Below are 22,982 nucleotides of genomic sequence, written 5' to 3' on the forward strand. Positions count from 1 at the left end.
TAAATTTTTATATTTGAATGTAATTAATTAATTAATTAATTAATTTTATTATTCACTGAATGCTGGGAAAATAAATAATTCTTAATGGTACAGATAATACATTTTGATTAAAGAATACAAATGGAAATATTTGTTTAAATAACATGCACTAATGAAGTGTACTTTTATTTTTTATTTTTTATTTTTTGGGGGGAAAATGTAACGTTATTCATAGAAAAATACCACAAATCATGAAAACAGTGTCACTATGACAGTGTGTTTAGCGGTGATATTGGGTTAGAGTCACTCTTCTTATCATGAGAAGCTTTATAGCACTAAATGAACTTGAAATTGATAATAAATCGTTCATTTAATCTGGCGTTTGACAATGATTTGGGTAAACGTAGTTGATTTGGCACAGTCTAATATAATTAAACAAAATATATTAAACAATTTTGTTTAGATATAAACAAATAAAAAAACACACAAATGATGTTTGATTTTATATAAAATTAGATATAAAATAATTGGGTGTATTATGCATATTATTTAAGACTTCTTATGTGTGAGATTGAAGAGCGTTTGCATAAAACTAAAGGAATGTAGAAGCAGGGGATCCAAACAGATCATATTTTCATAGCCTGTTTTACATGAAATGAAGGAAATGTATTGATAAAGATTGGTGAAGGATATGTTTTTCAGATGTCTAAAATAGCCTAAGGCTGGGTGAGCTGATATCGAGCTTTGAACATGTTCAATAAAGCCTGTGATCTGTTTCACCACATGGAGTCGAATAGTTTCAGAGCTTTATTCAAGAACGGGTAGTCATAGGATTACTAAGATCATTACTGTCCGATCACACTAATCAGCGCAGCCTGACAAGTGCTCTGAATACTGACATTTAGATATGATGGTCTTCATATTGTGGCAGTCTTCAGTGCTGTATAAAGAACTATCCTCACACTCTCAGTCACTGTGACTCCAGGGAGTAAAAATACAGCAGAATAAAAGCGTCTGTGGGTGAACTGCCGATAACATCTGTCTTGAATGTCCAATGCTCTTTTTTTTATCTGAAATGTGTTTTTATCATTGAGTCCTATAGGCTTTTTCCATTCTCTGTGAAGGTTATTTTTATACAATAGACGACCAAGTCAAGACCAGCTTGATCTTTTCTCTTGCTTTTGTTAACTAAGGGAGAAAAAAAATAAAGAAATTCCAGCCGAATGAATTGGCACTCAGACCACCAGCAGGGTGTAGTCTGGCCCGCTCACTCCATCAATCACCCCGGCCTCCATCGCCTGTTTGTTATTTCAATATCCGTGTCCAAATACCTGAAAACTGAAAGGTTGAGGCATGTCAAAGCTGTCCGTCGCTCTGTTTCAATCGTTCCCTGTGCAGACACGCTGGATTGACTTGTTAGAAGTCTAGACTGCGTCGCCCCCTTGTCCTCGGCGCCATAGCTGAGAATCTATTATTTCAGGGAATCTATATGAAGTTTAGCAGTTTTTTCATTCTCTGCTGCGACAGGTTTCTTCTTAAATGTGTGTTTTTGAGGTTGAAATGGTGGTGTCTTTGTGTCATCAATGTGAATTCTAGCTGTTTATCCCTTTTGCTAGGTGAGATTTTAGGATTTATTATTATCGATAACACTTTATAATGTGGTCTCATTTGTTAACATTAGTTAAAGGGATAGTTCACCCAAAAATGAAAATTCTGTCATTAATTACTCACCTTCATGTCGTTCCAAACCCGTAAGGCTTTCGTTCATCTTCAGAACACAAATTAAGATTTCACAGCACGTTTTAGCTTCTGCAAGAACCAGTGAGGTTCATTCTCGTGTTTCGCATCACGTTTGAGCTTCAGCAAGAACCAATGAGGTTCATTCTCGTGTTTCGCATCACGTTTGAGCTTCAGCAAGAACCAATGAGGTTCATTCTCGTGTTTCGCATCACGTTTGAGCTTCTGCAAGAACCAATGAGGTTCATTCTCGTGTTTCGCATCACGTTTGAGCTTCTGCAAGAACCAATGAGGTTTATTCTCGTGTTTCGCATCACGTTTGAGCTTCTGCAAGAACCAATGAGGTTCATTCTCGTGTTTCGCATCACGTTTGAGCTTCTGCAAGAACCAATGAGGTTCATTCTCGTGTTACGCAGCACGTTTGAGCTTCAGCAAGAACCAATGAGGTTCATTCTCGTGTTACGCAGCACGTTTGAGCTTCAGCAAGAACCAATGAGGTTCATCCTCGTGTTACGCAGCACGTTTGAGCTTCAGCAAGAACCAATGAGGTTCATTCTCGTGTTTCGCATCACGTTTGAGCTTCTGCAAGAACCAATGAGGTTCATTCTCGTGTTACACAGCACGTTTGAGCTTCTGCAAGAACCAATGAGGTTTATTCTCGTGTTTCGCATCACGTTTGAGCTTCTGCAAGAACCAATGAGGTTCATTCTCGTGTTTCGCATCACGTTTGAGCTTCTGCAAGAACCAATGAGGTTTATTCTCGTGTTTCGCAGCACGTTTGAGCTTCAGCAAGAACCAATGAGGTTCATTCTCGTGTTACGCAGCACGTTTGAGCTTCAGCAAGAACCAATGAGGTTCATTCTCGTGTTACGCAGCACGTTTGAGCTTCAGCAAGAACCAATGAGGTTCATTCTCGTGTTACGCAGCACGTTTGAGCTTCAGCAAGAACCAATGAGGTTCATTCTCGTGTTACGCAGCACGTTTGAGCTTCAGCAAGAACCAATGAGGTTAATTCTCGTGTTACGCAGCACGTTTGAGCTTCAGCAAGAACCAATGAGGTTCATTCTCGTGTTACGCAGCACGTTTGAGCTTCAGCAAGAATGAATGGTTTGTTCTGTATGCAAGTACAAGTTCGGTTGAGCTTCTGTTTATGTTTGCTTATCAATGTTTATATGTGAATTAAAGCCTACATTAAATCTGTTCATCTTATAAAGCGTAAAATTTAGTATAAAATGTACACAAAACTGCTTAATTCATATGGATTAGTTTGACGATCTCTTTATGAACTTTTTGAAGTGTCAAAGTGGTAGTTGCGTAGCTGTCAACGGAGGGACAGAAATCTCTCTGATTTTATTTGTGAAGTGTGTAACTTCTATGACAGTGCAAACAATAGGGACTGTTTTCAAATAGGATTCCCAAACAGTCCCTTATCTCCTATTGGTCGAACAAACAGGTAGTCCCGCCCCAGACTCATGCCATTGGTTGAATCGGTTTTGCCGTGTTGGAATCCTCAAACAAACAGAGTGATGTTTTGATAGGGCCACAATGACGCAGTGTCAAATGTCTTAGTAGATTGTCATATTAATCTGTGATGGTAAAAAGTATTTTGACATAAAAAACTGGACACTTTTCTTTTAAGAATGTTTTTTTTCCTCTTTCTTTTGGGTCTTTTTGTACCTTCCTGAAGAGTTTTCAAGGTGATTTAGGTGCTATCTGAGAAAAACAGGGAGAGTTCTGAAGATACCTTCAGATATAATGGATATGAAATGTCTCATTCTCAAGGATTTGCCACTAAATAACTGCACAGTGATGGAAAGGCAGGAAAAACACACACAGAAATAGCTAAAGTAGCCAAGAACAGAAGCACATTCCCTGCCTGACACCTCCTCTATCTTTGGAGCGGAGCCAGTAATTGTAAAAGAAAAGCTGCCTCTAGGACAACTAGTAAATAAAGTGGAAGGTGCGGAAAATAAGATATAAAGCGCTCTTAAAATGAAAGAGGGGCTCTATATCAAGATTATCCACAAATGCTTACATTGCATGTTCTGCCTGAGTGTGTGTTAGTGCAATGGAATGGCTGTTTTATGAAAGGTTAAACAAGCAGTAGAGCGCTTCTCCTCTGTGCCCTGTGCCGGGGCCCTGCGCTCCAGGAGGCCAGGGAGCACGGGGCCCTCGTGCTGGGCACGCGATACTCTGCCGGGCCCCCCGGGGCCCTATTGATCTCTGATGTTAAGCTTCCACCTCCCACACACTCACGGATATTTGCGTCTCAGTCTGTGCTGGAGAGATGTATTGGAGTCACGAGATTTCTAAAGCAGCTTGTTTGAATGTTCCGTCTGATAGGGCTGCAATTCCTGCAGGGCTTCATGCTGTGACCGTTCTCCTCACTAAACACACTTCAAATCCAGAACACACATTTCACTTTCCTAATGCATGTTCCTGGCAGTGTTATTATAGTATCATTCTATTCTATACAAAACTACAATACTATACTGTATTATAATATGCTATACTATTATATTTTTTATTCATATTTTTTAATAACTAAAACTGAAATAAAAACTAATAAACCTATATAGACATATTTTAAAAATTAAAATATAAAAATAAAAACGTATTTGTCTATATAGGTTTTATTCATTTTTATTTCAGTTTTAGTTATTTTACATAAAGTTATATTTTTATAAAAATGTTAATGGTAAATGTTGCCTTGGCAACCATTTGAAATAAAAAAAGCTTGTTTATATTTTATTTTAGTAAACATTTATTTTATTTCAAATAACAACAATTTTTTATTTACATATTCATATTCATATCCATATTCAAATTGCAATTCTACATCCTGTTTGCAACCTTAATTCAAATTTTAGAAATTTAGAAATGTTTGTCTTCAAAATCTTTTGTCAAAATGTAGCAATTTGCATTACTTCAAAAACAAGCTTCGTTTTTAGTTGACATCACAAATGTCACAGCTTGACAGATGAAGGTAGATTACCAACGGGCAGGTTAACAGAATGTTACTGCGTAGACATAGACATGCACACATGAACAATAACCAACCAGGGACTGAACTGAACGGGGAGAATATATACACAGAGTAAACAAGGGAACTAACTAGACACAGGTGGATGAAGGTTAACTAATCAGGCACAACAAGAACAGATGCAGACAAGAGTGAACATAATTGTGACAACAAATTCTTGTGTTTCTATTTCTTCCCCTCTAACCAGTGAGACTTTTAAATTCCTAATGAATGAAATCAAGATCCATTCTACATTTGTTGGACTGGAAAAATATCAGGTTTCGAAAGTATAATAGGTTGCAAACCTTTCATCTTGCCATTGTATTGCCATTGTGTTATTTTTCACTCTTGGCACTTGGCTTAATGTGAATACTATCTTCCATACCATGATCTTTGACTGCATCTTCAATAGACAATCATCTTACAAGTCTAAATGGCTCACTTGAAGCCTAAACAATCTCAAGTGCTTTTGTTTCAGTGTGTGTAGTGTTCACAACTAAAACCATGAGTCTACTTGGATATATATATATATAAAAAGCAACATTATGAATGCTTGCCTTGAAAATAACTGTAAATGCCATTGACTTTTGTTATATTAAAAGTAAAGTTTTACTTTCACTTTTCACAGTTTAACCAATGGTGTAGTGAGTTTGGGGCGGGACTAAAGTATCTGTTTGTAAACAAATGGTGAAAGGGCCAATAGGAGTAGGGCAGAAATTGTGCCTTCATTTAAAATGAATTAAATTGACCTAATGCAAATGTATTTTCTGAAACTCATATGTTAATGAAATTTACAGTTTATAGTGACTATGTCTGTCAAACTCCAAAGTACAAGTAAAAAATGTCAGAATGACTTCAAGCTCTCATAGAAGTATTTGCAATATAGCACATGAGTCATATGCAATTTTCTTTTTTGAGTGAACTGTTCCTTTAAACACGGTGAGATTCCTCTTCCTCTTCTGCCAGTTTGGAATCGATCACAGACACTTTGCACAGACTGTCTTTGTAATGGAAAATTCTCACTCCTGAACCCAACAAATACGTTTCTGTTGTTTGCCAACTCGCAGGAATGAGTGCTGATGTGGATTTCAGTAATACACAGGCTAAAAGAAGGTTGATTCGTTATTTAATTAAATTACTCTCAAACCTCCATCAAATTAAAGATCACAGGATGTTCCTTTAATGACTAGGTGGTGTTTCTCATTTGAAGCATTTCTTGTCAACCACAGCTAATCAATATCTGTCAATAATCAGTAAGATGAGAGAGGTCATTTTGAATAATTAGTTGTGTTGAATTGCCTCGGGTTACTTTTAGTGGTCTCTCTCTGGTTATCTGATTTGAATTGATTATCTTATTTGCATTGCTAACCAGGATACCATCCTCATTAATTCCATCTCCAGGTCATTGTAAAGATTTTATGGTACACATGATATTTCTGCAGTTGAATAACAAGTTAAAGTAGTGATGAAGGAGAAAACACAATGAGAGAGGCAGTGCTCAAGAGTAAAAGAGCGAATGTAACTCTGCAAAGAATGAGATAAAAGTGTGTCCATACAGAGCCGTGCTGAGATAAACAGGTGGGCACAGGTGGGCACAGGTGGGCAGACTGGTATTAGTGGCCACATGCATACACAGGGTCCAAAATTAACACTCCCAAACTGCCAGGTGCCAAATGTGTTGAAATCAGCTTTGGAAAATAAGTACAACTTTACTGTAACAGCAACGTTGAATTGCAAATGTGAGCCAAAGAAAACATCAGTACACAGAAAAAAAAAAAAAATTGGTGTAGGATTTATTTTTTAAACAGTTTTTTTTTTGCCATCAAATGGTCTATTACACAATTAGGCTGTGTTCACTGTCCTATTTGCCAAGTTCAAGGGTCCATAAAAAAGACTGGTACAGAAAACTTTTGGACATCATATTTCAAGGCCTTATGTCCACTATAATGCATACTATGCGGCGCCGAAGAAACCGTGCCACAAACTGTGGTTGATGGTGCAGTAGGTGGTTTAGTGTGTGTTGTCCCATATTCACTGGTTTATAAAAAAGATTGGTACAGTAAAAAAATTCTCAAAATTTGGATATCGTTAAGGCTGTATGTTTTTATTGTCCCATATATAAAACTTTAACAGCCAATTAAAAAATATTGGTACAGTAAACACCACTTTGTCAGTTTTAATGCATCTTTACAGGTGGCGAAGAAATGCTATAACAAACAAATAAGTAGCTGAATTTAGCCTCGTACTAGACGAACTGCTCCAACGAAATTTAAATTTTGAGCACTTTTTACTATACAGCATTGAACTTAACATAAAGGACGATGCACACAGCGATATTGCACCATCAGCCCATTTCGGCGTGGTTTCTCGGCCGCCACAGAGTTAAATACGTTAAAGCGGACACAAGGCCTTGAAATATGACGTACTGGCCTAACGAAAGCCAAATTTTGAGCACTTTTTACTGTACCCATCTTTGTTATGTACCATTGAACTTGGCGAATAGGCTAATGCACACGGCCGTATTGCGCCATCAGCCCATTTCGCATTGAGCAAATAGATCTCTGTTAATTCATGCTCATCCATTCTCTTGTTTTCTTCAAATGGCAGTGATACACAAATGAAAGAGGTTATACTATACATACACTCATGGAAATTGTAACACGTGTGCATGCGAAAGTCTGTACATTTTTTATTTTTGTACAGGTCACTCTGTAGGCTCTAAGTGACACATTTGAATTAAACATGGAATTTTGAAGAAGGACTGAAATAGTATTTTCTTGTAAAACGTATTCCAATAATCTTTATTATAGAGTTCGAAAAAATATTTTTTTACAGTGTAGATGTTTCTAGTTTTCTTTTCATTTCCAGGACTCCATTAAGTCACCAAAAATATAGACTGAGTGACAAAGTATTTGTGGCAGATACTTTCACAGAATTTTGTGGGGGGTTATTTTGTAACCTAAAGAAATAGAATTAAAGATATTAACTCTAAAAAGGGATTTCAAAGTCTTAAAGAGTGCATGTCTGTAAGCTTAAATAGATTTTTTTTTGGCATAAATCATTCTTCAAAATTTAGCCAAGAACTAAGGTTCTATAAAGTTTATATTGGAGTTTTTTTTTATGAGTGTTATGGATTTGTTCAAATCTCTAACTTGAAGTATGAGCAAGAGTAATATTGATGCTTACTGTATACCTTAGGAAACTTTATGGTAAGTCAGAAAGTTTGGATCCCCAAACCACAAGCGAAATGTCCAATCCTACTCTCAGACTTATTTAATGAGCTAACATTTTATATTGCTGCTGTTCCGGATGTTTCTGGCTGTAATGGAATGTAGTTTGCATGCTTTACGTACAGTGACATCCGGTGTCATTGGCCCTTGCTGCTGATGGTAATTAATAAGAGCTGGATTTGTGGATATGGTGTGCAATATGTTATTGGGTGCCTACATTTTCCCAGACAGGTCAATAGCTCGTTTGGTAAGACAAATGGCATGGTTGCTAAAATCTTGCCAGAGCAAAAAAAACAAAAAACAACAACCTTCTAACAGCAGCCATTACTCTGGGAGGCCAATTAAAAAACAGCATCTCTGTACAACACCATCTGTAGCCATCAGCTATGAGTGTGTGCATGTGTAGTTTGTATTTATGTGTGTCATCGTCCCAAGAAAATCTAGGGCAATTATCAGAACAGTCAGAACACGGGCAATTATAGAAAGTCTCTTTTTGTATACCCAGAGAGTGCGGCATCCCTCGGTGTCTCTCCTCTGGAATTCTGATCCCGTTAGGAGGTGGCGACCCGGGAAGTGCTCGGATGGTTAGTGACCCCCTCACCCAGCGGAGTTCTGCTCTCAGAGCTTTGCCTGGGGTTTTTAATTAAAACTGCACCCTAGTTCAAAGCACTCGGAAGGTTCTTGGTGCTGAGCCAGTGGGGTTGACTAAATATCTCATTTCCTGCTGCGGGGCAGGGGCGAGGAAGGGCCGAGTGTAATTAGCTGATATGAGGAAGAGGAGGCTGCAGGTGTGTTAAGAGTCTGGAGGTTTGGGATCAGTACTGAGAGTCCGTCCCTGATCTGCTTTCCCATTCAGAAGGTGTTTATTAAAATCGCCTGCAACCGCTGATCTCTGCACAATCTAATTGGAGCCTCCTGTAGTCGTAAAAGAAAAATCTCAAATGAGATCTCTTTAATATCTTGTCATTTCTCCTAAAAACCAATGAGATTAATCAGAGAGCAAACAGACTCCATTAATGCACGACCTGAAATTTCTCACTTGCCAAGATCTTTAATATTAAAATTTCAAGTCAGAACAAAAAGTCTGAGAATAGTTGACATGAAGTGAAAATACACCCTATATATTTTCTAAATGCATCTTATTGTGAACAATTTATCTGTGCATTTGTTTCATTTTTTCTTTCTTTCACTTTTTACCTTGTAATTCTTAATCAAAATGTTCTCTGGTGATGTAAGCAGGACTTCTCCAATCATTTAGTAAACCCCGCCCCCTATTTACATTTGACTGCAAGCTCACATTCAGATTTACCTCCATTCAATCAGAAATCAGTGGATAGAACCAAGTTCCCGTCCTACATTTTTTTTTCTTTTCTGATAATGCATTCACTCGGATGTACATCATTGTATAAAAAAAAAAAAAGTATATATATATATATATATATATAGCTTCCGCAACTTCCATTTCATTACGACGTCCACCTTCATTGCAAGAGCTGCTTTATTTTTTCTGCTTTTATATAATTTTTTAAACATAATATCTGTTTCTAAAATGCCAATTAAGTACAATTAACCCCCATTACTGTAATGCAAAAAAGTTCTCATCACTGTGAATGTCATTAATATTATGTCACAATATTAATGGTCCTGAAATAGCATTCGTTTTCTTCAGAAAAATATAATGTCGTATTTCTTTCCTTTTTAAGTGGTGAAATATGACCTGTTCCCGACAGGATTCACCCATTAAATTGTACAACAAGTTAAGTGAAGAGAATATTGACTCATATGAGCATTGACCTTTGACCCTCACCTTTGCGACCTCTAGAGTAACCCCTGTGGATATCAGCTGTTAGATACGGTAGATCATCTAATATTGACAGAGGAAATCAGAAAGTCGGCTGCCTCGGGCTTTACTATATAATTTACATCACATAAACTTACATCAGCCACAAAACGTTCTTGTTAAGATGATATATCCAAGAAATCAGAATATGTTTTATTCAGAGGTATCTACCTGGTCTCATTGGCATCTGCTCAATATTTTTGAATACTTTCAACAAAAAAAAATCACATGCTTCCATATGTGCTATTTCATGACTATCACATACGTTGGGGACTATGCAATAGTGGATTTTTGTTGGCTGAAGATGTTAAACAACTCAAATGAGATTGTCTTTATCTGTGAATTCTGAATATTTCGCACATCTAACGCTTGCATCATTGACACGAAGTCTTTCGCATATACGACTATCACATATATCTGTCCTCTCACACATATTAATCGGGAGTGAGCTGATTTATGAAGGAGATACAGAGATGTTCCTGTGGGTAGAGAACAGGTGCATTGTGGGTCCGTGCCCTCAGTCCAACCAGGTGGAGAGAAAGCTCATGTTTATAAGATCACAGGTTTTGTACTGTACTCTCTCACATTATGCAAATAATTCTGCAATCCTAGCAGTAATTTTACTATGCAAAAGCATGCATTACTCGCTTACACATGATTCCTAGCGGACTCTGTCCATGTAGACACTGGTGGTGCGTGTGTGAGAACAGCACATGTTGACACTGATTTGTAAGTGATCTAAACAGAAAAATGAGAGGGAAACCAGTAAAAAAAAAGATCTCTGCAGGCTTGCAGTGTATTCTGTGCCATTCATATGTGCTCATTATATCCAAATGCTGCTCAAACTCATGTGATGCTTCATTTCAGGCAATATGAAGAGCGCTAAATAATTCACGAGATGCTGGTGGGATCAAACGCAACGCCTGCCTCTGTTTGTGCTCTTCTGAATACAGAAGGGTGTGTGTTGGTGTTGGAGGGTTAGAGTTTGGGCTGTAGGGTATCAGCCTTTTGGTGATTTTCTGTATGTATCTCAATGTATTTGTATTTGAAGTAGCTCAAATGTGTGGCTCAAATGTGCATTTATTTGATCACAAATACATTAAAACAGAAATCTTGTGAATTATTATTATTATTATTATTATATATATATTATATATATTATTATATATATATATATACTGTATGTATAATTCATTTTTTTAAGTAATTAGTTCCTGTGATGTCAAAGCTGAGTTTTCAGCATCATTACTCCAGTCTTCAGTGTCACATGACCCTTCAGAAATAATTCTAATATGATGATTTGCTGCTGAGGAAAAATGTAAAAGTGTTAAAAACAGTCCTTAATATTTTTGTGGAAACTGTAATATATAATATTTCATTCAAGTTCAATTGATCAAATTTGATCAGATGAATTCAATAAAAGTATTAATTTCTAAAATACTACTTACTGATCCCAAACTTTTGAACAGTAGTTTTACATACTAGATGCAGAGCTTTGAGAAATATACTTGCACAATCTGCTTCCATAGATCTATGTAAAACACAGAACAATACAGAGGAAAGAGAGGGGAAGGTTAAATCAATGTGACTGTGTAACAGTCTGACCTCTGACCTCTCCCTGCTCAGTGATTCCCCCTGAATAAACGTGATCTGTCTAACAGACTTGCTTACACACAGTTCTGAGCACACATGAATGCTTTTTATTGTAGCTTCTGAAAGAAATCTAAGCTGAGTAAACGCCTGAGTAAATTCAATGGCAATAAGAAGTCCCAAATGAAAACATCACATCTGTCTGAGAGAGAGAATGACTGGGAAACGTGCTGATCCGTAGGGAATTCCACGGAGATTAATCCGGTGAGCGCACTAACCCGCATCACAATGACCATGTCGAATTATCACTCAATTCTATTAGACGGTCTGGAGCTAATCTGATGACCACAGGCCAGAGGAGAAAATCACGAATGACACGCTGACCCCAACCCAATATACCAATGAGCGGAACCATTGATTTTTGTGTGTGTGTCTGTGTCTCTCTCTCTGTTTGTGTGTGTGTGTGTGTGTGTGTCTGGTTTGGACATATTTAAGTAGCCTATGTGTTCATTCATAGGATCGTTCATCCAGAAATTAACATTTTGTTATCATTTAGTAATCCTCATATTTCCATTTTTTTTCTGTGAAACACAATGAGATAGAGTTTCTGATACAATGAAAATAAATGGTGATATTTATCAAAGTCCAAAAGGAGGTACAAAAAGCATTAAAAGTAGTTAAACTGCCATGCATGCTGTACATAACAAGTCTTCTGAAGCCACAGTCTTTCTTATAAGACCCAACCAGACCAAAACCTGTCAATCCAAAAAACATTTTAATGAAGTTCATTAGAGAACATTTATTGCATCATTCAGTCAAACAATGAGACTCTTTGTAAAACGGCTATCCAGCCATTGAGATCCATTGAAACTGATGAAATCTCTGTAATGGTGAAGTGTACTGACCTGTGGTTGAGGTAATTGCCACCTTCAGTACAGTGGAAATAGTGGTCTTGTCTGAGACCACAAGATCAAGACATTAATAATTACAGGTTCAGGGTGCATTTGTCTTTCAGATTACTCCATTAAAGAAATTACGTTTTCCCAATGTAAGTGAATTGCCTCTCTGTGCTTCAGATCTGGATAAGCCTGTGCTCACGGTGCACCAGACGGTGGGTGATGTACGAGGGAACTACTATCAGGAGAAAACAGTGTTTTTACGCTGTACGGTAAACTCCAACCCTCCCGCTCGCTTTATCTGGAAACGGGGAAATAAACCAATCGAACAGAGCAAAGACAACGGCGTCGACATCTACGAGCCTCTGTACACACAGGTACAACACACACGTTTGTTTTCTATCATGACTTCTATTGTTTTTACAGTGAGCTAATTCTATTTTCTTGGCGATAACTCTGCACCCAACCCATACAGAAGCATTTGTTGAGTCTTTACATTTTCATTAAGACTTTATTGAATAAATAAAAAATCAAAAAATCCCAACCATTCCCACATACAGCTGGACAATATGTGAGATTTCTTTATAGGTCTTATATTACCTAAAACAAAATAGTTTAATTAGAGTTAATACTCATTTGAACAGCGGATAACCATAGGAGACGTACTCAATAAATCAGCAATCCATCAGTGATGAATTCATAATCTGAGCACTTATTATTAAAGAGCCGTTTGAGTGAGGTGGGATGGATGGAGATTGATGGCTTTGCTATTAATAATGAGGTTTATTCATTCTCCTGATGGACTCAGTCAAAAGAAATAGAGGAATTAAAATTTCCTGAATTCATTCTCTCTTCATGGTGCACACAAAGCCTCTGACGTGGCATAGAAATACAAGGGTCATTTTCAGGAAACGAAACTGCACCTTCTGTATCCCATTTGTGTCCATATGAATTACCGCTTTCATAATAAACAGGATTCAACAGGACAGTTTCTGACATTATATTTAAAGAAGTTACATCATCAAAGTCTTTTGAAGTAAAAGTCAGACACTTTGAAATGCAACCTTTCTCAGTATTTCAGTTTTTCATTGTTTACACTTGTGCTGTGTAACTCAGTATTTGAACTCTGTGAGGGCCCAGGTGGGAAAACACGATTTCATATTTGAAATATGAATTTCAACAGTAAAATTCATGACCTCGAGCATTCATGCATTCATGACCTCGAGACTAGATTACTGTAATGCTTTATTAGCTGGTTGTCCTGCATCCTCAATAAACAAGCTACAGTTAGTCCAAAATGCCGCCGCTACAGTTCTTACGAGATCAAGAAAATATGATCATATAACACCGATTTTATCATCACTGCATTGGTTACCTATAAAGTTCCATATTAATTACAAGGTATTGCTACTGACTTATAAAGCCCTAAACGGCTTAGCTCCAGTCTATTTAACGGATCTTCTATGGCCCTATAATCCATCGCGCTCTTTAAGATCACTAAATTCAAGGCTTTTGGTCATACCTAGGATATCCAGAACCACCAAAGGAGGGAGAGCATTTTCACATTTGACTCCAAAACTCTGGAATAGTCTTCCTGATACTGTTCGTTGCTCAGACTCGCTCTCCCAGTTTAAAACTAGATTAAAGTCGCATCTCTTCAGCCAGGCATTCATATAATCCTATAGTTCAAACTACAATCCGGCCTCTAGCTCATAAATGCCAGAGGAGAACTGGCCCCCGACTGAGCCTGGGTTCTCCCAAGGTTTTTTTCTCCATTAGGTCACCTGATGGAGTTTTAGGACACCATTAGGTCACTTGATGGAGTTTTTCGGTTCCTTGCCACTGTTGCCTTTGGCTTGCTCAGTTGGGGATATTTTGGGGATATTAATTTAATTTTATCAATCAATAAATTCTACTAGAAACAAACTTTGTTGTATTATTTTAATTTAATACTGTGAAGCTGCTTTGATACAATCTGTATTGTGAAAAGCGCTATACAAATAACCTTGACTTGACTTGACTTAAAATTCAGTAGTAAAATTAAAGAAAAAGAAAATGATTAAAGCACAAATGGAAATTTGTACAAATTAGCACACATTTCCAGAGGATGACCAACAAACTTTGTTTCTTTTCATTATGTTAAAATGCATTGCTCTGTCCAACAGAAGACATTCATGTTGATATATCTTTACCATGTGAATGTTTGTGTGTGTTTGCAGGGTGAGACGAAGGTTCTGAAACTGAAAAACCTCCGTCCACAGGACTTTGCTAATTACACGTGTCAGGTGTCCGTACGGAACGTGTGTGATATCCCAGACAGCTCTGTCACCTTTCGCCTCACCAACAGCACCAGTGAGTTATCAAACACTCACACACTCGTATTAGCAGCTGTGGTGAGTTTTGTGCTCCTGCTTTCATTTTATTTTGCTCATTTTACTACAGGAATAAAATGACTTGAGAATGGAGTTTCTTTTTGCTGTTAGCGGATTCAGGGAAACTGTTGGAGAAACTGTCTTTTCTTCTCAGACGCTTCTTTTCTCCCTGGTTGTGTGTTGACCTGTCAGGTTTAATCTACCTTTCTTTGATTACATCTTCACTTTTCCCTCTTTTTTTAATCCATTTCTCTTCTGCGTTCTCTCGTTCACTATCTGTCAGCGCTGTGGAGACGTTCAGCTCTGAACAACACAGGAACAGTCACGTGTGTCTTTGATCATGCTGGTCTCTGCACTGGTTTGTGTCTCAGGTCTTTCTCTTGTTTTGAAGCAGGCGTCGCTATCATTGTGCTGTCCTGTACTGAGAAATCAGAGAACTGACGGGATGTTGTTGTTGTTAGAATAGATTTGTCAGAGCTGTGGCCAGTGGTTGGCACACATTGAGCTCTGGTGCCCATATGGCGGAGCACGTCCTGATTTTGCCGAGTTAGACGTGTTCCTGGGTCAACATATTTTGTTGATACAGGAACAACATTCCTGCCTGAAAATTTAGTCCTAACCCAATCCCTGCCCCTAACCCTACCCATAAGTTATCCCTAAAATCAGAGGGAAATGATAGGTGAATAACACTGATGTAGAAGCACCTAACCCTGGTTGTAAACATAAACTTGACATGAACTGCAAACTTGTCCCTCAAATCTGATTGGTTGATAGGAATGTTGATCCAGGAACATGTACTTGGTGAAATCAGGTTCTGCATATGGGATGTGAGTTCACAACATATCGTGATCTCATTCTCCCTCTTCTCCCTGTCATTTTCTTTTAATAAAAATTGGGAAAAGATGCAAAATAAAACATTTTAATATATAGGGCTAAATAAATAAATAAACATAAAGGGAAGACTGAACTATATGGCTTTCTATATTGAATATTGATTTTGGTTGATTAATTGTATAGGTTTACGTTATTATACTCCAATAACGGGGCATGTTCTAGTGTAAGTTGTCACAACTGGAACTTGTTGTTAGTTGATTCTGATTAGAGGATTATGAAAAGATAAAGATTTAATTATTTTTAAAAGTGTAATTGTACTTGATATTTACTGAGATAACGTTCAAAAAGATCGGCAATTTGTTTTTCTAAGGCTGAATTTATTTGATATTTAATATGCATTAAAACCGGAATATTGTGATATATGACTACAATTTAAAATGACTGTTTTGACAATTAGTGTATATTCTAAAATGTAATTTATTCCTGTGATGGCAAAGCTGCATTTTTACATGATCCTTCAGAAATCCTTCTAATATGCTGATTTTGTGCTCAAGAAACATTTCCGACAATGTTTGTAAACTGTGATACATTGTAATTCTACTACAATAGAAAGAAAAGAACAACATTTATTTGAAGTATTTTTTTTGTCCCTTTTTTGTCACCTTTGACCAATTTAATGCATCCTTTTTGGTTAAAAGTATTAAAAGGTTTAAAGAAAAAAAATATTTTGTACATGCTTTCAAAACGTCTTAGTAGCTTCAGGAGATAATATTTCCCTCTGAAGGCTTATGAAAGCTCCTTCCTTGTTAACTAACATTTTCTTCATCGTCAAAAATTGTTTGTGTAATCCATAATGAATCGAATTGAGCGCAGAAGCAAAAATACGCCTGTGACTGGCAAATGAAAGAGGAATCTCTGCTAGAACAACAAAAAATGCGATTACAATACCCAGAGAAACCCTTTATGAATTAGTCATGTAAAAAACATGTTTGTTCGTGTTCAAATTAGCAGCATTAAGAATTCATGCTCGAGAAATGAGTTCAAAGCTTGCCGAGAAAATCTAAAAGTAGCCCAAAAGTTCCCTCCTCTCAGTGTGTGTCTTTATTTCCCTCGTTTCTCGTTCTCTCTCTCTCTCTCTCTCTCTCTCTTCTGATGAGTTTGAATGACTGGTGATTCTCCTCTTTCTGCTCTCTCCACTAGAAAGGCAGCTGTGAAATAGTCAATAGAGATGAGTGAGTCTGGAGTGACAATATCAGAAGTCTGTGCCACACACACACACACACACACACACACACACACACACACACACACACACACACACACACACACACACACACACACACACACACACACACACACACACTGTGTCGCCCCATCGGTGTCCTGGCCTGTGGAGAAACAACACACTGCTGCAAATTGGAATTTGTTTTCCGCGTGGCAGGAGTGCGCGGCTCGCGAACACGCAGCTCGCTGCCGAAAGAACAAAACACTGATTTGTTTTTCTGTTGATTTTCATTTTCTTTCGTCTGAACTGACGAGCAGGAAGGGGGGCAAGATGAAATTGGAGAGAGCTGGAGAAACACGCGTAGGATGCTGCGCTGAAGTTTGAGAAGTTAGTCTCTTTGGAGGGTAGCGTGAAGGAGACTGCGTCTGAGCCGAGGATTGTTTTAAATTACGGGTCGATCGTGACGTGTAACTCCAGACCTAGCAGGCCACCGTCCGCTTGTGCGAAGGTCAAGAGCTCAACTCAGAGAGAAAGATCTCCTTTAACCCTCTGATGCTCCTGTCCACTACACTGCATGTTTAAGAGCCTTTTTTAACCATTTAGGGCAGGGTTCCTCAAACTCGGTCCTGGAGGGCCACTGTCCTGCACAGTTTAGCTCCAACCCTGATCAAACACACCTAGCTGTGAGTTTCTAGTGATCCTGAAGACACTGATTAGCTTGCTCAGGTGTGTTTGATCAGTGTTAGAGCTAAACTCTGCAGGACAGTGGCCCTCCAGGACCGAGTTTGAGGAGCCCTGATTTAGGGTGTGAAGTTGTATCTAAACCATCATTGCTGATTACCTTTTAAAATTATTTTGGTAACACTTTACAATAAGGTTTGTTAGTTAACATTAGTTAACTACATTAGTTAGCATGAACTAATAATGAACTGCACTTATACAGCATTTATTAATCTTTGTTAATGTTAATTTCAACATTATTCTTTATTCATTCTTGTTAACATTAGTTAATGTACCGTGAACTAACATGAACAAACAATGAACAGCTTTATTTTTTATTAACTAACGTTAACAAAGATGAACAAATACAGTAACAAATGGATTGTTCATGGTTAGTTCATGTTAGTTAATACATTAACTAATGTTAACTAATGAACCTTATTGTAAAGTGTTACCATTATTTTTATACAGTTTTATGCTTTTATACAGTACAGTTCAAAAGTTTGGAGTTTCACGATTTTTCTTTTTAGCAGAATTTATTACTTTTATTCAGCAAGGACATTTATAATGTTACAAAAATATTCTGTTTCAAATAAATACCGTTTTTGTTGTTGTTGTTTTTTTTAAGAAAAAAATGATATCACAGTTTACAAAAAACTATTAAGCAGCACAACAGTTTTTAACATTGATAATGATCAGAAATGTTTCTTGAGCATCAAATCATCATATTAGAATGATTTCTGAAGGATCATGTGACACTGAAGACTGGAGTAATGATGCTGAAAATTCAGCTTTGATCGCTGGAATAAATTTCATTTTAAAATATATTAATATATTATGTTATATACTGTATTATTGAGTAAGCATAAGAAACTTTCAGGAATAATAATAATATTACAGATTCCAAACTTTTGAACTGTAGTCTGTCATTGTTTAGTTTTAGCATTCTTAAACTAGTTGTATAAAGATTCAGCATGTCATTTAATGTGATGTTCAAAACCGCTGATATTTCTTCCATTTTGATCATCACACTGGAAATAGAAAGTCAAATCAAGCATGTTGCATTGTGGGATACAGAATTCTACTTACAATCCTCTGTTGTATACTCCACATTTTGACAAATAGACTGTCATTATTCTGTACATACTGAATGTTTGCAAATCTAGAATGGGATTCTGTGTTATGATTAATTAATGCTTTGCTTCACCTCAGCTGTGGCAAAACCACTGCAAACCACAGCTTCAACTGGCTTGTTGCTTTAATAGAAATCTGAGGAAACTCAAACAGAGCATGTGTGTATTTGGTCCTCTAGTATAAAGAGTGTATCATATTTGATCAATTTTATAACTTACTGAAATGTAAAAACCTGGGTTTTCAACGCTATGTTGATGCATATCAGGAAAAGATTAAAAAACTGCACACACTTTTGTCAAAACGTCTGTATTTAGTATTTAATTATATGTTTTTTTTATTTCATAGTTCATATAGACATACAGGCACCATCTGTGCGATCGTTCAAGGGGAAACAACTAAAATAACTCAATCCCATCACGCTCACGCTCTATAGAAGCCTTTAATTGGATAATTGTATGGCTGGGATTGAGAGAGCTGTTGAAGATCTAGAAGAGAGAGATAGAGATATTGTCATTATTCAGAGAAAAGAGTGAACCTGGTGGAACGTTTTTCTCTCTTCTGTTCTTTTACTGTTTTTATATTTTTCTCTTGGCTGAATTCCACTACACTGGGCTATGATGACCTGTCAGTTTAAACGCCTTAGGAGTGTGTCAAAGAAAAGAACAGAAAAAAGAAAATGAAGGAATAAGGAGAGGCCTTACATTAAAGTTCTGTACTTTAATCCAAAAAAGAAAAGAAAATGTTCTATTTTATATATTCTCTTTAATTTCTTTATACATATGTCTTTAATTAATTATTTTATATATACTAAACATTTTATTAGTAATTGTAATATAAACATATTGAAAATTTTATTATTTTGCAAAAGATAATAGAGTGAATGCACAGTGAAAAAAGTTGCTGCCTTAAATTTTTAAGTATGGATGTTTAAGTCATTTCAACTTAAATTACATTAAACTGACCTAAAAACTGACCTTTTTTTTATTGTTGAAAATTGCTAGTTAAAGCGATGTAAAACATATGTGGTCATAATGATCATATAATTTCTAAAATGATATGATCAATAAGTTATGACAACATATGTTTTTACATTGCGTTAACTCATCAAAATATGTAAAAGAGGTCATGAACTGGATTATTTTATTATTTTATAATGTGCCCTTATAATGTTTGTATGATTTTTACATCAAAAATGGTCATAATTTAGAAATAAAAGGCATTTTTCCAAGCCTGATTTTAGCCTCTGATTTGAACGCTCAGTTTGAAGGGGCGTGTCTGTGTGAGACTTCAGTGTAAACGCTCACTGCTTTGATTGGCTGACATGTTTGCATATGAAATTGCTAGCATTACATGAGGAAATCTCTACTAAGTATTTACTATTACAGCTATCGAGATTAACGCATTGTGAAAATTATTGATTAAAGCATTAAAGTTAGATCTATTCCATCACATGAAAGGTTGCAGTGAGGCATTGAACAGATGACGGACAGTCTGGTATATCACATCATTGCAACGCAATTTCTGCACTCTCACGAATGCTTTCACCAAATAACAATGCAAACACGATGTAAATACAGTAAGAGCTTCGTTGTGCAGTGTAACAGCGTCATTGATTTCATAACGAGTTTTGGCAAGTGTCCAGATAAACTTTAGTCACTGGCTTGATTTACTGATGCATAAACAGTATTGAACGATTTTGAGAGAAAGATTATCTGTCTGAACTTGATTAGACACCAGAAATCACTGATCACAGATCAGGCATTGGAATAAACATGGTTACTTGCATGTTTGTGGCGTGGCAGATCCATATCGTAAAAGTCTGTTTGCAAAGCCTGCGTCGAAATTGCGACTGATTCGCCAAATAATCCACAGTGAAATGCACCGAATAGCCTACAAACAAATAATGCACTGCTGAGACATTCACATTGTTAAAAAAAAAAAATATATATATATATATACTTTCCTAGCATTAGGATCGTTTGGAAGGTAATGGTATTGATCCTGTGTCGACATTTTCTTGTTCTCATGTCAATATTCACTAACGCTCCAGTGGGCGGGGCTAAAGACGCGGTGATGTAGGCGTTGATATTCTTCTGCAAAGGTGGTCTTTCACTGCCCTGTGACGTCACAAGTCTCCACTTTTTCTGGCCTTGGTTTCAATTACATTTTTTGGCATAACAAGGAAGTTTTGAGTTTTTAAACTTACAGGGTATTTTTATAGTACAACGAACTCTTAACTGTCAAAAGATTCTCAGTTGATAATCTCAGTTCATGACCTTTAAGCAATTCAAAAAAAAAATATAATTATACAAGATTCAACAATTTCTTTTATTAAAGTCAGTTTAATGTAATTTAGGTTGAAATGCCTTAAACATCCAAGTGGATTGTACCTAAACAACTTTTTTTTTCTTTTTTTTACAGTGCATGTAAGTAATGTCACAATGCCAAACAATATCCTTATGCAAAATTCACACATTCACCTAAGACATCTTAGTAATATAATAAGCAAATATTCAACTGAGCATACACAAGTACTTGTCTTCTATATTTGGACACAGCACACACACATAGCCTGAGACTGTGCTGTCCACCACATGGAGAGTTATAGATTTGCTTTTGATTTGAAGTAGTTAAAAATCCGCATCTAGTCAGAGAGTATGTGCTTGTGTTGTTGTGTGTTTATTTTCTCTGTGATTGGTCGAGGGCTGGAGTGATTACTTTCTCTGCTATCTTCATGCCATGGATGCCCAGGATTAGATTTACCACATGTGGGTCACACACATACACACAAAGACAGAACAGGTGGCATCAGGTAGATTGATTTTTGTATCGTAATCCTATAATGCTGTATTGGAGTTTTTTCGACCTGTTTTCATGTTTTTTGGTTTGTTTATATGAAATGCTACACATAAAATAAACAAATAAATAAAGTAATAGAGTGGTGAACAAAATGTCCAAATATCAAGTTATGTTTACCACAGACCTTATTTTACTCATATAGGCAGAGAAACAAGCGCACAGCCATGCTTAGAATTTTGTGTTAGAAATATATACAGAGCTACCTTAAAAACGGAAGTTCAATGGCATCGCTGTCGAAGAGTAAGAAGTTGTTTACTTATTGTAGAGTTAACGAAAGTTATCATGAGCATTGTAATGTTTGAAACGCATGTCATTCATAAATCCGTAAGATCTTACCTTCATACTGTGGTCGAAATACAAACAAAATGAGTGCAGTGCTGAAAAGGGGCGGGGCTACATTAGGTCGATATCGGAAAAAATAAACTCATAGGATAATCTCGAGGGAATGACTGGCAAAATTTGTCTTCCTGTCTCTCTCTTGAATCCAACAAGGAAGTGACTTAAACTGCAATTCATCGACTGGCCGCTAGAGACAGGCTCCAAAAGAGAGTCAATCCCATATACCCCCCAGGTTAATATGCCCAACTTTACAGCGGATGTTTGTAGCCTGGTACAAAAAGTGGTTGTAGTCTATATAGCTAATTTTGCCCTTCATGACAACTGAGGGGGGTGACATTTTTTATAACTCATACGTTTAAATTATATTAAGCCTTAAAGTTCTGCATAATTAAGGGCGTGGTCACTTGAGTGACAGGTGGATTGGCACTGATGTCTCTACTAGCTGTTTGTCTGCTGTCTGTTAGCCGTCACGTCACCTCAGCTAATCCCGTCTCTTTGCCCATTTTCGGTTATCCGGGAATGACGCGCGGTGATGCGCTGCCAAGATGGCGACGGCTGGCTCCGCCCACTTTGGGCTTCAAAAATGCTCTTCAGAAACCTACGGGTGACATCACGGACACTACGTCCATTTTTTTTTACAGTCTATGACCAAACCACATAACTGCTGTAATGTGATGTACCTAGATTCAGTCATTTTTAGTTTTATTCACTTTTTTAAGACTCAAACTTTTTGAAAACAATCCCATATAAATGAATCCTCATTATTTATTGACAGTTTTGTCCATTTATTTAAAATGCCTCCACTCAGTTAATTATAGTTTGTACACACACTGTTCCCTGACTGGCACGTTTGCAAGTTTGCTTTACAGTGTGTTTTCTCTGAAGTGCTTTTGTAATCTCCGTAGGCTGTCTTTGTTCATGTCTAGAGGGTTTGAACGCAAATGGTTTGTTTGTAGCTCAAATTACGGGGGTGGATTTCTGGCGTCGGAAATATGTTAATTAATGCAGTGTGGGTTAATGTGCATCGCTTAACATGTGCTAGTGCTTTAGGGGTCATTGTCTCCCTGTTAGGATGTGTCTAATAAAGGGCTGGTTAAGCATTGGTTAGCTGTGTTAATGTATCTCTGTCTCTGTCTCTTTGAGCCATTAGCTGCCAGTAATTGGCTGGGCTTAATTGCACAAGCCTGGTCCCCACGGCAATAGAG

General features: G+C 37.0%; 1 protein-coding gene and 1 long non-coding RNA gene across 3 annotated transcripts in view; one reads left to right on the plus strand and one right to left on the minus strand.

Annotated features, from left to right (window-relative positions):
* Positions 1–22,982, minus strand: part of LOC309486259 — a 323,243-nt gene that overhangs the window by 271,053 nt on the left and 29,208 nt on the right. The gene's annotated exons all lie outside the window — the stretch shown is intronic.
* mdga1 (MAM domain containing glycosylphosphatidylinositol anchor 1) overlaps positions 1–22,982 on the plus strand; it is a 204,117-nt gene that overhangs the window by 95,560 nt on the left and 85,575 nt on the right. For both annotated transcript variants that reach the window (XM_082153308.1, XM_082153307.1), the window contains exons 5-6: positions 12,475–12,671; positions 14,514–14,646. In XM_082153308.1, coding sequence (XP_082009434.1) covers positions 12,475–12,671; positions 14,514–14,646 — 330 coding nt within the window. The remainder of the gene's footprint in view (positions 1–12,474; positions 12,672–14,513; positions 14,647–22,982) is intronic.

This window comes from Leuciscus leuciscus, assembly GCF_965113295.1.
Source record: "Leuciscus leuciscus genome assembly, chromosome: 22".
In the NCBI taxonomy this organism is placed as follows: domain Eukaryota; kingdom Metazoa; phylum Chordata; class Actinopteri; order Cypriniformes; family Leuciscidae; genus Leuciscus; species Leuciscus leuciscus.